Source organism: Salmo salar, chromosome 02 (genome assembly GCF_965601325.2).
Source record: "Salmo salar chromosome 02, fSalSal1, whole genome shotgun sequence".
Taxonomy (NCBI): Eukaryota; Metazoa; Chordata; class Actinopteri; order Salmoniformes; family Salmonidae; genus Salmo; species Salmo salar.
In genome coordinates this window covers 26,939,990-26,955,766 of record NC_138292.1, presented here as the reverse complement: position 1 = coordinate 26,955,766, position 15,777 = coordinate 26,939,990, and the positions used below count along the sequence as shown (strand labels likewise).

Sequence of the window (15,777 nt, the reverse complement as noted above, 5' to 3'; positions counted from 1 at the left end):
CATGACGTCACCTGTATACTACCTTGACCGTTTCTAAAAGCCTATGAGCACAGAATACTTCGAACTGCTGAGCTGTCTTGTTTTTACAGAAAAAACAACAACTGTGTAAATACGTTGGTAGCTACACGTTTTATCTATAGGAAATTATATTTTATTCTCAGTTTTGAACGGAGAACTGTTTTCTTTCGCAGAAGGGGAGAAAGTGGGGAACGTTTTCTTTTCGTACTCTTTGTAGGCATACAACCACTTGTCGAAGTATTGGGAATATCCATGGTGGAGTTTACAGCCTATTCCTACTGCTACCCCGGAGGTTAACAGCGAGCCTCAAGAGTAATCGCCGAGATTGTAACTTCATTTTTTCACGCTTGATTTGATAAGCAGTCATACACCTGTTGCAAAAGAGAGGTTAGTACTCTGAGAATGGTGTGGATTTTGAGTAACCTACTAACGTTACTCTGTAATTTTAAAGTATGTGAGTTGTTTTTGATCATGAAAATACATATGGAAAAGTAACAGTTACATTCTGTCCAGTGTTCACATCTAAGGGTGATTGTTATGAGTTTCTCGATATAAAAGGTATGTCGGCCTAATCATTCTATGCTGGATAGTAGGCCTATTGGTAGCTAGCTAGTATGCATACTGAGGAGAAACAGCATATCCAAATGATGTGGTAAATTACAATATAGCTAGCCCTGATCAGTAGAGACATGTTTATTACACATTTATTCCATAGAAAAATAACAATTTCCCCTTCAGCCTGGACTATTAGTCAAATCAGCTAAAAACAACTCACTTTGCCCTTTGGTTTATTTAACTTGTTTAACCCACGTCTCTCCAGTCAAAACGTTTATTAACTTTCATGTTCCGTGCTATCTATTTATACAGGCTGGGAATAAGACTGGGTGGCAAATTGACCATCACAGGAGCTGTGAAGCAGGGCCACTCTGAACTTCAGCTAACTCTTTTCATTTTCTACTTTTGAGCGAGAAAAAATGACTGAGAAAAAGAATGGTGAGTGTTCCACACACATCCAGACATTGTGCTTGCCACATATTTTCCTCTATATTTGACATCAGACATCAGTGTTAAAGATTAATAGAACTGGCCACTGCTTGCTGTTTGATGGGGTAAGCTACCTTTTTGTGGTGTCGAGTTTGTGATCTAGATAGGAACCTTTTAAATATATATTTTTTCATACAGTTTGTTTTTGCCGAAGATCTTTCAAATCATTTCACTTTTATAAAAGGACACACTCTTTGAAAAAAGGTGCTATCTAGAACTTAAAAGGATTCTTTGGCTGTCTCCATAGGGGAACCCTTTGAAGAACGCTTTTTGGTTCCAGGTAGAACCTTATGGGTTCTATGTAGAAACCTTTCCCCAGAGGGTTCTACATGGAACCCAAAGGTGTTCTACCTGGAAACAAAAAGGGTTTTCCTATGGGGACAGCCAAAGAACCCGTTAGAAACCCATTTGTCTAAGAGTGGAGTGATACTTTATCCATGCATCTTTAATTCTATATTTATTATTATCTATAACACAAGGAACCTCTTTTATTATCTAATTGTGGAGTCTAGAGTTATTTCTGAATGGAGAACATTATCCTTCACCATTATCAATCATTTAACAATGTTTACTAAATCCAGTGGGTTCTAGCATTGCTTTACATTGAAACATAGAATCTGACAGAGAGATGCTCACCAGGACTCTCTGACAGATTCTATGTTTCAATGTAAAGCCATTATAAAACCCGAGTCACCATCCAATGAACAGCATCTCAGTCTCCTGAGTTGATCCTGTACAGTGTAGCTGAAACAGTTACAGCATGACTGGTGATTGTTGTGTTGTCTGGTTTCGTTTTGGTCTGGGTTGAGGTGTGGGCTCAGGTGTACAACACTGTGGTCTCTATCTGTGGTTTAGTTGCTGAAACTGCTGATTTGTGGCATTCCATGACTCATTGATTGATGTGTGAGACATTTTAGTCACAGTTCAGAAACATATGTAGCTTTATGAAATTGTCTTTCTATTGTGAAATGAGGCAGAATACCATCTTCCTGAGAGAGACACAAGGGAATGAACTAGGCCTTTCACCTTATAGAAGTATGTATCTCCCTTCAGCAAAGGATATGTGTATTTCCCACACACAGATCGTACTCAGGTAGAGGCTAAAACAATAGCAGGGCTTGTTCTCCAGCTCCAGGCCTGTGACTCCAGGATCCACTGGAGTGGGTTTAGGAAATGTGGGTCTTTCTTGGAACCAGCAGCTGGAATACTGGAAGGGAGACTGGCCTGAGATAAAGTTCGGTCAATAGGATCTGTGGTCCCTTCCTCACCCCTGTCATTACTGAGAGTCCTGGGCAGGAACAATAACACATTTATCTATTGATACGGCCTCACAGGACATAAGTGGATGGGTTTGGGATGGGTTGTGTAGTTGTGGAAAGTTTTTGTTATCAGTAGAATGTCTCCTCAAAATCAACAAGGTTGAGAATCGCTTTTGTACAGAGAAGGAACGTTCTAATTGAAATATGTAGTGCAGGGTTCTGCAATGCGACTGGGTATGAATGGTTCTGCTCTCTAGACCATACCTGTTTCAAACAATCAACTAATCATGGTCTTCATGAGTGTTAGTGCTGGGTTGGAACAAAAGCCAGCACACCCAAGAGCCAGTGTATCATGGCTCCAGACTGATATCTGGAAAAGCCCTTGAATCAGCAGCCTATAACATGTGCTGAGTCAGGTTTCTCTGGGGTTGACATAGGTGACTGCACCAAAACTGCTGTTATTGTTTGAAAAGAGTCAATTTTATTATATAATGTACAGTCATTACACTAACAGAGCTTCACTGTATGTTATGCATGTCAACTGTGTGTTTTATTGGTGTCTCTGAGGAATCTTTGGCCTGGTCTGCTAACTACCTCTCTCAAAGAGTGCAGTGTATAAAGTCAGAAAATCTGCTGTCTCAGTCACTGTCTGTCACCAAGGGAGTACCCCAAGGCTCGATCCTAGGCCCCACACTCTTCTCAGTTTACATCAACAACATAGCTCAGGCAGTAGGAAGCTCTCTCATCCATTTACAGTATATGCAGATGATACAGTCTTATACTCAGCTGGCTCCTCCCCGGATTTTCTGTTAAATGCTCTACAACAAAGCTTTCTTAGTTTCCAACAAGCCTTCCAACTAGCCTTAACCTTGTTCTGAACACCTCCAAAACAAAGGTCATGTGGTTTGGTAAGAAGAATGCCCCTCTCCCCACAGGTGTGATTACTACCTCTTGAGGTAGTCACCTCATACAAGTACTTGGGAGTATGGCTAGACGGTACACTGTCCTTCTCTCAGCACATATCAAAGCTGCAGGCTAAAGTTAAATCTAGACTTGGTTTCCTCTATCATAATCGCTCCTCTTTCACCCCAGCTGCCAAACTAACCCTGATTCAGATGACCATCCTACCCATGCTAGATTACGGAGACATCGTTTATAGATTGGCAGGTAAGGGTGCTCTCGAGCTTCTAGATGTTCTTTACCCCTTGGCCATCAGATTTGCCACCAATGCTTCTTATAGGACACATCACTGCATTCTATACTCCTCTGTAAACTGGTCATCTCTGTATACCCGTCGCAAGACCCACTGGTTGATGCTGATTTATAGGCCTCACTCCCCCCTATCTGAGATATCTACTGCAGCCCACTTACTCCACATACAACACCCGTTCTGTCAGTCACATTCTGTTAAAGGTCCCTAAAAGCACACACATCCCTGGGTCGCTCGTCTTTTCAGTTTGCTGCAGCTAACGACTGGAACGAGCTGCAACAAACACTCAAACTGGACAATTTTATCTTAATCTCTTCTTTCAAAGACTCAATCATGGACACTCTTACTGACAGTTGTGGCTGCTTTGCGTGATGTATTGTTGTCTCTACCTTCTTGCCCTTTGTGCTGTTGTCTGTGCCCAATAATGTTTGTACCATGTTTTGTGCTGCTACCATGTTGTGTTGCTACCATGTTGTTGTCATGTTGTGTTGCTACCATGCTGTGTTGTCATGTGTTGCTGCCTTGCTATGTTGTTGTCTTAGGTCTCTCTTTGTGTAGTGTTGTCTCTCTTGTCGTGATGTGTGTTTTGTCCTATATTTATATAAATTCAGCAAAAAAAAGAATGTCCTCTCACTGTCAACTTAACATGTGTAAATATTTGTATGAACATAGCAAGATTCAATAACTGAGACATAAACTGAACAAGTTCCACAGACATGTGACTAACAGAAATTGAATAATGTGTCCCTGAACAAAGGGCGGGGTCAAAATCAAAAGTAACAGTCAGTATCTGGTGTGGCCACTAGCTGCATTAAGTACTGCAGTGCATATCCTCCTCATGGACTGCACCAGATTTGCCTGTTCTTGCTGTGAGATGATCCTCCACTCTTCTACCAAGGCACCTGCAAGTTCCCAGACATTTCTGTGGGGAATGGCCCTAGCCCTCACCCTCCGATCCAACAAGTCCCAGACGTACTCAATGGGATTAAGATCCAGGGTCTTTACTGGCCATGGCAGTACACTGACATTCCTGTCTTGCAGGAAATCACGCACAGAACAAGCAGTATGGCTGGTGGCATTGTCATGCTGGAGGGTCATGTCAGGATGAGCCTGCAGGAAGGGTACCACATGAGGGAGGAGGATGTCTTCCCTGTAACGCACAGTGTTAAGATTGCCTGCAATGACAACAAGCTCAGTACGATGATGCTGTGAGACACACCACCCCAGAACATGACGGACCCTCCACCTCCAAATCGATCCCGCTCCAGAGTACAGGCATTAGTGTAACGCCCATTCCTTTGACAATAAACGCGAATCCGACCATCACCCCTGGTGAGACAAAACTGCGACTCGTCAGTGGAGAGCACTTTTTTCCAGTCCTGTCTGGTCCAGCGACGGTGGGTTTGTGCCCATAGGCGACGTTGTTGCCGGTGATGTCTGGTGAGGACCTGCCTTACAACAGGCCTGCAAGCCCCCAGTCCAGCCTCTCTCAGCCTACTGCGGACAGTCTGAGCACTGATGGAGGGATTGTGCGTTCCTGGTGTAACTCGGGCAGTTGTTGTTGCCATCCTGTACCTGTCCCGCAGGTGCGATGTTCGGATGTACCGATCCTGTGCAGGTGTTGTTACACGTGGTCTGCCACTGCGAGGGCGATCAGCTGTCCGTCCTGTCTCCCTGTAGCACTCTCTTAGGTGTCTCACAGTACAGACATTGCAATTTATTGCCCTGGCCACATCTGCAGTCCTCATGCATCCTTGCAGCATGCCTAAGGCACGTTCATGCGAGCAGGGACCCTGGGCAGGGACCCTGGGCATCTTTCTTTTGGTGTTTTTCAGAGTCAGTAGAAAGGCCTCTTTAGTGTCCTAAGTTTTCATAACTGTGACCTTAATTGCCTACCGTCTGTAAGCTGTTAGTGTCTGTTAGTGTTCCACAGGTGCATGTTCATTAATTGTTTATGGTTCATTTTACAAGCATGGGAAACAGTGTTTAAACCATTTACAATGAAGACCTGTGAAGTTATTTGGATTTCTACTAATTATCTTTGAAAGACAGGGTCCTGAAAAAGAGACGTTTCTTTTTTTGCCTAGTTTATATATTTTTTTTAATCCCCGCCCCGCTGGTGGCGTTTTGCCTTCTGGTAAACCGTCATTGTAAATACGAATTTGTTCTTAAGTTCTTAACTGACTTGCCTAAATAAATAAAGGTCAAATAAAAATTAAAAACCGTACAGTATACAAAAGCCAAATAAATGTTTTCATTTTGAGCAACTGTACTTAATGTTATTATTTTAACGCTCTCTCAGTAAAACCCATATATCTTATTGTTGATGCATGGTCCACACTGATTGACAATGGTGAGTAAGGGGGAAAAAATTGGAGGATTTCCCCATCACTCTCTGAAGAGCCATCAGCTGCCTGTAAACTGTGCCCATATCCTGAGGTATTGAGTACAGACGGCAGACCCCATGGCCTTACAGGACCCCCAGTGTTTTCTCACTGAATTCCAGTCTCCCTTCTTTGTTTGCGATGTTGATTTTCCTCTCTTTTAATTGGCAGAGTATCAGGTTGATGCTCGTTTTCCTTGTATAATGCACAACTGGAAACAGTGTTATGTTATTGATAAGAGACATGCTCATCCAGCAGGCTGTATCTGTACAAGCAGCTAGGGTGATCCAGGTAGTGGGTGGCAGGTAGCCTAGCGGTTAAGAGCGTTGGTAACCAAAAGGTTGCTAGTTTGAATCCCTGAGCCGACTAAGTAAAACATGTCTGTGCCATAGAGCAAGGCATTTAACCCTAATTGCTCCTGTAAGTCGCTCTGGATAAGAGCGTCTGCTAAATGATTAAAATGTAAAAATGTGAAATATGGTGCAACTGTTTGTGTTGTTGGTGTTGAATGGTTGAATGATGTCCTCACATATAGACCTGTGTATTACCTACAGAGCATTCTCTGTGTTAGACCTGAGTTGGATCCACACACAGACAGTTGGTTTGTTTGCGCTGAGTTAGGAGCTTATCATGCCTTGCAGTCAGTCAGTGTCTCTGCTGGTCTGGTGTGTGGCATGTCTCCACACAGGCTGAAGCTGGCTGGCCAGCCTGCAAGGTTAATGATCATTCCAGAACTCCACTCGCTGCACCTCAGATACCTGTCTGCAAACACAGAAGATTTACGCATGCTACGTGTGTGTGTGTGTGTGTGTGTGTGTGTGTGTGTGTGTGTGTGTGTGTGTGTGTGTGTGTGTGTGTGTGTGTGTGTGTGTGTGTGTGTGTGTGTGTGTGTGTGTGTGTGTGTGTGTGTGTGTGTGGGTTTGGTTTTGCTATCCTTGTAGGGACCAGATGTCCTCACAAGGATAGTAAAACAAGTTTGTGTGTGTGTGTGTGCGGCGCATAAGTGTGTCTCACACGTGTGACTTAAGTTGTAAACGGTGCTTGATCAAGTGTGGCTTTGTTTTGGTTCAAGCAAACTTGTAACAGTTAGTGACTGGTTAGTTCATGGACCGTTCATCATCAGCAGCAATTTAATGTAATGAAATGACCTCTCATTCTGCCCAACCTTGTGTTCTAGCTAGGGACACAGTGACAATTTGTTGGGGCTTGAGATGGCATTGAAATCAAGCTTGCAGTTTGTTTTAGCTCTATGGAAATGGAGCAGACTTTGGACTATTGATCCTATTCATTTGTACTTTTTCAATGTGCCAGTGTGTTATTATGGCACTCTCTCTTCCTTTTTACCTATCTGATTAAAACACTTTCACTTCTTCAAGATGGTCAAATGTTCATAGATGACCAGCAGGGTCAAATAATAGTCACAGTGGTTATAGAGGGTGCAACAGGTCACCACATCAGGAGTAAATGTCAATCAATCAATCACATTTATTTATAAAGCCCTTTTTACATCAGCAGTTGTCACAAATTGCTAGAACAGAAACTGAGCCTAAAACCCCAGAGAGCAAGCAATGCAGATGTAGAAGCATGGTGGCTAGGAAAAACTCCCTAGAAAGGCAGGAACCTAGGAAGAAACCTAGAATGGAACTAGGCTGTGAGAGGTGGCTTGTCCTCTTCTCGCTGTGCGAGATTATAAGAGTACATGGCCATTAAGGCCAGATCGTTCTTCAAGATGTTCAAACGTTCATAGATGACCAGCAGGGTCAGTTGGCTTTTAATAGCCGAGCATTCAGAGGTCGAGACAGCAGGTGTGGTAGAGAGAGAAGGGGGGAGAGAGAGAGGAGAGCGAGGGTCGAAACAGCAGGTCTGGGTCAAGGTAGCATGACCGGTGAACAGATCAGGGTTCTATAACCACAGGTAGAACAGCAGAAACTGGATCAGCAGCACGACCAGGTAGACTGGGGACGGGGAAAGCCAGGAGTCATCAGGCTCGGTAGTCCTGAGCCATGGGGCTCAGGTCCTCCGGATGGGGAGAGAGAGAGAGAGATTGGAGAATTAGAGGAAGCATACTTAAGATCACACAGGACACCAGATAAGACAGGACAATTACACCAGATAGGACAGACAGACCACCGAAAAAAGCCTGGCACAACGTAATGCACCCCTCCTAGGGACGGAATGGGAGAGCGCGAGCAAGCCAATGACTCAGCAACCTTAATAGGGTCAGAGAATCCCAGTGAAGAGAGGGGAGCCCTGCAGAGACATCAAGGGTGGTTTGTCATTCCAGTGCCTTGCCGTTCACCTTCACACTCCTGGGCCAGACTACCTTCAGTGTGATGTTGAACCAGGGGCGGTTCTGGGGGTGCGGGGCAGTGCCCCTGTGACAAAAATTTTGGACCCCCTTGTGGCCCGACTGAATGTGGAGTATGAAATAATTTTTACATAACACATTTTTGCTATTGTTATTTTTTTACATCCATTATTAGACAGTGGCAATGCGGAACACTAATGATTATGAACATGGTCTTTTGCCTGCTAATGCCTGCAATGCAGTGAAGAAAACAATATGACAACAATAACGTCTAATGTAACTGGCCCCTCTAACAGTACAACTGGCCCCAGCTTGGCCCCCTCAGTTGAAATGGTCTAGAACCGCCACTGTGTTGAACGTAATGGTATGTTTTTGTTGTGTGTGTTGTTTTTGTTGTGTGTGTTGTCTTTTACAGGAAGCGCGGGGGTGACCTTCCTGACCCCATGTCGTGTGGCGGGCATGTGTCTGACCGTGGTGCTACTGGGGGGTATTGGAGCTGCTGTCTGGGCTGTAGGTGAGAGATCTCTGCTTCTGCTCTCACATAGTAGTGAGCAGTGCTTTATGGGCAATGTAGTTTTAGTTTTTCCATAGTACAGACAGAGATGGAAGAGGAAGCGAAACATCCCACTCCCTCATTTTTTTCTGTTTTAATGGAAGTCAATGAACTAAGTACACCAGAACCAGTTGCTATGACATTAGTGTCTATGGGAGAGCCACCCCCTTAAGTAGACAGGAACTGACCAGTTTTTTAAATGGTAAACGGCCTGAGTGATCTATCTTAATTCATCCTCCCATCTTTGGTACAGATATTACCAACATTGTTTGATTGCAGTCAGTGGATTTGTTTGCCGGCTCTGTGAGGTTTGCTGTTTCATCAACAGAGTGTGTATGCACTTTACAGTTTCATATTACATGTTGTTGGCTTTTGTTTGTGTGTTTGTTTTTCAAATCCTAGTAACATTTTGTATCAGAGAAGAAGACACAGGATTATATGATGGTAAGTGAGAGGGAAACCACTCCACCAAAGCCAACCTCATATCGTATCTGAATCGATAGAAGGGTTTGTTTGATCCAGTATTTCATTGCTCCAACCCAGTCCAGGTGAACTCCAATCCAAGCTCGGATCTACGTCTCCGGGTGTTTGACTCGGCCGAGCGACGGTGGAGACACCTCTGTTCCTCAGAGGCCAACCAGCTCCTGGCCAACATCAGCTGTGAGGAGATGGGCTTTGTCAGGTGAGGAGATTGATGGATTGTGATGTGAAAGGCTTTAGTGACACCCACTTTTGTATTTCATCTATCTACAGCATCATAAAAGGAAAGTGAAAGGGGGATACCTAGTCAGTTGTACAACTGAATGATTTCAACTGAAATGTGTCTTCCGCATTTAACCCAACCCATCTGAATCAGAGAGGTGCGGGGGGCTGATACCCCTATGCCTTGCAAGAAGGCTGCGTAGAAATTGCTCCACCCTTGCCTGGTTGCTAAAATTCTAATGGTTTGCCTAATTTCAGCTTATGGCCACAAAGCAAGCAATGTATAGTTTAGAGAATCTAAACAGCTGTGAAATATATTTTCAAAATCAAAAAAGATTGTATTTTCAGCTGGTGTACAAAGCTGAAAATAAAAAGAGGCGAAAGCTAAACTTAAGGACAGGAAGCATAAAAATAGTGCATATTGAATGGATCTACCGCTTCTCAGACTTCCTTTCAATGAGAATGACAGACCTCACATTACTATGTGAATTTGGTTGGGTCATACAAAAAGTTATACATACTGCCCCTCTAAGTAACTTCATTGGGTTTAGGCCAGGGATCTTTCAACTGATCTGTCAGTGATAGAATTCTCTGTAATAAAGAGATGCATGCCTTATGTCCCCTCCAGCGTGGTGAATTACTCTGTGTCCAGTATCCCTGAAGGCAGTAACGACCGTGAGGAGTTCTTCTGTGTCAATGAGAAGGAGTTGACCTATGGCAAGAAGATCAAAGAGTCTCTATATCCATGGTAAGACATTCTTTTAACACTCTTAAATCTTCTAGATGATTACCTTAAGGCAGTGTTTATTAAAGCAGCAGCCGGCTTAAAAGTAGAGAAGAGCAGGAATGTAGGGTTCCAGGCTGCTGTCTGACTGTTGTTGTTGTTTTGCAGTGACTGTGAAACTGGCCAGGTTCTAAGTCTGCTTTGTCAAGGTAGGTTCAGCTGAGAGGTTTGGTTTGGTCCCGTGATACACTTTTTACACAAAGTGATGAGAAGCAACCTGAGAGTTGTACAGGATGGCTTAACTCTCTCTCTCCTGCATCCCCCCTGTTACCTTTCTCTTTACTCCTCCCTATCTCTCTTTCTCTCCTCCTGTACCTCTCCCTCTCTTATTTATCTCTTTACTTCTTCCTCCCTATCTCTCTCTGTCTCCTCCTTCTCCCTCCCCATCCATATCTCTTTCTCCGCTATATCCCTCCCTCCCCTCTCTTTCTGTCTGTCTAGACTGTGGCAGGCGTAGTCTGACAGAGGACCGTATAGTGGGTGGTGTAGATGCTAGGCAGGGTAGCTGGCCGTGGCAGGTCAGTCTGCAGTATGACGGGGTGCACCAGTGTGGAGGCTCCATCATCTCAGACCGCTGGATAGTCAGCGCAGCCCACTGCTTCCCAGAGTAAGCCCTGGATCTTTCTCTCCATCTCTCGCTCGCACTGGCGCTCTCTCTCTCTCTCTCTCTCTCTCTCTTTCTCTCTCTCTCACACACACACACACACACACACACACACACACACACACACACACACACACACACACACACACACACACACACACACACTTCTTCTCATGGATTCTGTTTGTCCTCTCTCAGGAGGAACCGTCAGGTGTCTCGATGGAGGGTGTTACTGGGCTCCATCTACAACAAGCTCACCCATAAGAATGTTAGAGTTCTTGAGGTAAAGACTGTGGTGTACCACAGCAGCTACCTGCCCTTCGTAGACCCCAACATAGACGACAACAGCAGAGACATCGCTGTCCTGGCTCTGGCCCAGCCTCTGCACTTCACAGGTAAACACATCCGGGCCCATATTGTTATATTCTTATTATACTGTGATGATTTGTTGTTCTTTTTCAAGGCACATCAGACAAAGCCACCATGTGCTTAGAGGTAGAAGAGGGGGGGAGAGAGAGAGAGAGAAGGGGAGTAGAGAGAAGTGATAAAGTGAGATAGAGATGAGGGACGAGTCACTATGGTAATTCCCTTCCTCAGAGTTCAGGTTTCCAGTCAGTCTACCAAACAAAGGCCCTCTTTACTGCCTGCCTGCAGTCGCCTGGACAAAAGACAATGATATCAGAATTGGACAGAATAGTTTGCCCTCTGTTTCACTGTCATTTTTCCTTTCCTGGAATCGCTGTAAGTACATAGAAAAACATTACATTGTTATAATGTGAGAGAGAAAACTCTCTAGGACAGCGTTTCCCAAACTCGGTCCTCTGGACCGCAATGCAGTGAACTTCTTGTTGTTTATCAAGGACAGATATATTGGGCCTTGTCTGACATCTAGTGGTTGGACTCAGAATTGCAGCTATTCTCATGATAAAATATCACGCTGGTGGGGAAATTGAAAACACGCAACATCAGCCGACAAGATTAACATTGTCGGTAGTGAAAACAACACACAAGCCAGCAAGTAAACTATCTCCATTTTTGTGCAAGTATACATTTAAATTCAATTCAATCTCATCCCTCCCTCCTCTTCACCTTCTGTTTTCTGTAGACTACATCCAGCCGGTGTGCTTACCCCACTACGGCCAGCGCCTGATTGATGGCCAGATGGGGACAGTGACAGGCTGGGGAAATGTAGGTTACTATGGTAAGTGACTGTGTAAGCTTCTACATCCTTAAACTTACATCTGGTCCCAGAGACAGATACTGTAGGATATGGGCTTAAAGCATCATCTGGTCCCAGAGACAGATACTGTAGGATATGGGCTTAAAGCATCATCTGGTCACAGAGACAGATACTGTAGGATATGGGCTTAAAGCATCATCTGGTCCCAGAGACAGACACTGTAGGATATGGGCTTAAAGCATCTTCTGGTCCCAGAGACAGAGACTGTAGGATATGGGCTTAAAGCATCATCTGGTCACAGAGCCAGATACTGTAGGATATGGGCTTAAAGCATCATCTGGTCACAGAGACAGATACTGTAGGATATGGGCTTAAAGCATCTTCTGGTCCCAGAGACAGATACTGTAGGATATGGGCTTAAAGCATCATCTGGTCACAGAGCCAGATACTGTAGGATATGGGCTTAAAGCATCATCTGGTCACAGAGACAGACACTGTAGGATATGGGCTTAAAGCATCATCTGGTCACAGAGACAGATACTGTAGGATATGGGCTTAAAGCATCATCTGGTCCCAGAGCCAGATACTGTAGGAGTTGGGTTTAAAACATAATCTGGTCCCATAGACAGATACTGTAGGATATGGGTTTAAAGCATCATCTGGTCCCAGAGACAGATAGTGTAGGATATGTGCTTAAAGCATCATCTGGTCCCAGAGACAGATACTGTAGGATATGGGCTTAAAGCATCATCTGGTCCCAGAGACAGATACTGTAGGATATGGGTTTAAAGCATCATCTGGTCCCAGAGACAGATAGTGTAGGATATGTGCTTAAAGCATCATCTGGTCCCAGAGACAGATACTGTAGGATATGGGCTTAAAGCATCATCTGGTCCCAGAGACAGATACTGTAGGATATGGGCTTAAAGCATCATCTGGTCCCAGAGACAGATACTGTAGGATATGGGCTTAAAGCATCTTCTGGTCCCAGAGACAGATACTGTAGGAGCTGGGTTTAAAACATAATCTGGAACCATAGAGAGACAGAGTAGCTGTATCATTGTTGTCATTGGACAAGACAGCCTCTCCCTATCTCTTTCTTTCTCTCCCTCCTCTCTCTCTCCGTATGACCTTTGAATATGTAAACAGGGACAGTGTCATAGTGTGTAGATGTGCCAAGCACTATTGACCAGGAATCAACAATCTTTTGGTCAGATATGGTTGTCGGATCACGCCATCATTAATGTGTATGGAGTAATTAATAGCTTCTCTCTCGCGCGCTTTCTCTCTGTCCCTCGCGCTTTCTCTCTCTCTCTTTCTATTCCTCTCTCTCGTTCTCTCTATATTTCTCGCTCTCTTTCTCTCTTAGGGACTCTTGCTGACGTTCTTCAGGAGGCTAACGTGCCGATCATCAACGACGCTGTCTGTAACGCCCCTGATTACTATGACAACCAGATCACCACCAGCATGTTCTGTGCTGGCTTTGAGAAGGGTGGTACCGATGCCTGTCAGGTAACCAGCTATAGTGACATCTAATTTCCCTGCTCTGGCAGTCAATTAATAAACTTGAACATAAAATTACACCTTCCATCCATATTCTATCTTCCACTTACAAACATGTCAATTATTTACGTCATCTATTGACATCTGAATGTGCTGGATATGAGCAAGGCTGTACCGTTGCTCTCTATCCAGATTCTAGCTTTTACATGAGAAATTGTTCATATTTATATAATCCATTCACCCAAATGAGACTGATTTTATAATGTACTGTATGTGAGTGGTTGACTTGTTTATCTCAGGGGGACAGCGGGGGCCCGTTTGTTGCTGAGGACTCCCTGTCCAAGGCCAGCCGCTACCGCCTGCTGGGGGTGGTGAGCTGGGGAACAGGCTGTGCCATGGCCAAGAAACCTGGCGTCTACACCAGAGTGTCCCGCTTCCTACCCTGGATCTCCTCAGCCATGAGGGTGAGTACAGTACACAGACATACACGCATGTACGCATGCACAGACACACGTACACAGATGCACACAGGTGGAAGTATAATCTTCTTTTCCTGTCTTATCTTCACAGACGTATCACAATTCACCAGGAGTGCACAAAATGGCGCGTACATGGGAGCACTAACCATACCTTTAAGGGATCAGAAATGACCAAAATCTTATCCCTTCAGACTTACTGCACTTCACCTGTCCAAAAAACCCATCCTTTAGGGGAACCTTGTGCAAAAATCGGATGTATAGGTCAATTCAGCTAGATTACCTGAGGAAAGCCTTGAAGTGGTAGCTTGACCAAAGAGTTATCAATATGTTTATGGTCTTGTGAAATGAGAAAGCGTCAAATGAAAAGACTTATGGGACATGCATGACAAAGTCATAGAAAATCACCACTCTGCCAGCCAATGTACATGTTGTACTGTCATGGGGATTATTTGTATGTCATCAAAGGGTTAATTTTTGTGTTCAGGGTTTCCTTACAGTTTGACTCTTTTCAGGTGCAACAAACTTATGATACAGAACAAGCCTGTGTATCAAAATGTATTGCTCAAACAGACGTTAAAAAACATTCTGGATAGTTTTGCCATGAAGTTTCTCATTTCTATTATTCCCTTGAACATATAATGCCAAAGTTACTGAATAGATTTTAACATAGACAACATGTAGCTGAAATTCCATGATACCTAAAATGTTTGTACCAAATAAAAACGTTGGTGTCAGATAGTCAGCTCTTGAATTGTCTCTCTATCCTTTGTTTGTATCACAGACTGCAGTTCAGAGTGACTGTTACGTTCTATAATGACACATGATGTTTCTTCGTTTTGTTTTTGGTGGGGACATGAATTTAGGGACAAGTAAACAGGTGAAATGTAAAGGATATTTCTATAACATGTATAGATTAGAAATTGAGCTGTAGAACGTATGAGATATTCATAGTTAAATCAGTGTTTTATTTGTTTGGCTTTATTGTAAATATTAGGAAAAGATTTTTTGAAAATAGATGTTTATTTGTAAGTGATCCATGGATTTCAATCTCAAATGTGCAATAACAACCAGAATGATGTTCTTATTAACCATTTCTGCTTCATAAGTTACTAAGGAATTACGGTTAGCAACACCAAGTCATATTACATATTCATCACAGGATGATGCACTACGCTGCAGAGATCATACTCAGCTGTGTGTTGTCAGTTAAGGGCCTAACCACAACTACCTTATTGGTAGAGAATTAGCTACACAGCAACATGAGAAAAACTCTGTATTGTCTGTTGATCATCATGACTCAATTTGCTGTAGTTTATTGTGATGTAGTTTATCAAGCTTATTTCTTTATGCTTTCATTTCCCTGTTTTATATTGTTCGAAGTCTAGTCTCTATGCAGATGACTTCAACAGATGTGAATGTATATATATTTTCTGTGAAGAAATTATGAAATTCTTAGTAAGGATGTTATTGTTACTGATTTAAACTGTTCCTTCTGTAAATGTAAATTGTTCTATTGAATATTGTATTGAAATAAAGATTTAATTTAACAAACTGGATGAAGTATGTCAAATGTCATCTACAGATATAGGATCTTAATTTGAGCCAGTTGGCTACAGAAGGAAAATAATCCTGCAGCAACAGGAAATGTGAATTATTATGTGGACTATAATTAATGTACATTTTTGTAGGGGTTGATACATTTTCCGTAATGGAAAATCAAGTGGAAATTTTAAACATCCAGGAGCCTTT

General features: G+C 43.4%; 1 protein-coding gene across 1 annotated transcript; it reads left to right on the top strand.

Moving 5' to 3' along the window:
* Positions 1 to 10: 10 nt before the first annotated feature.
* Positions 11 to 15,582, top strand: LOC106577761 (serine protease hepsin). Its single transcript, XM_014156089.3, has 13 exons — positions 11 to 405; positions 886 to 1,011; positions 8,639 to 8,737; positions 9,179 to 9,220; positions 9,320 to 9,458; positions 10,107 to 10,226; positions 10,371 to 10,411; positions 10,704 to 10,869; positions 11,065 to 11,261; positions 11,972 to 12,067; positions 13,416 to 13,558; positions 13,849 to 14,013; positions 14,120 to 15,582. Exons 2-13 carry the CDS (start codon positions 993 to 995, stop codon positions 14,171 to 14,173), a joined length of 1,281 nt encoding a protein of 426 aa, XP_014011564.1. The 5' UTR covers positions 11 to 405; positions 886 to 992; the 3' UTR covers positions 14,174 to 15,582.
* The last annotated feature ends 195 nt before the right edge of the window (positions 15,583 to 15,777 follow it).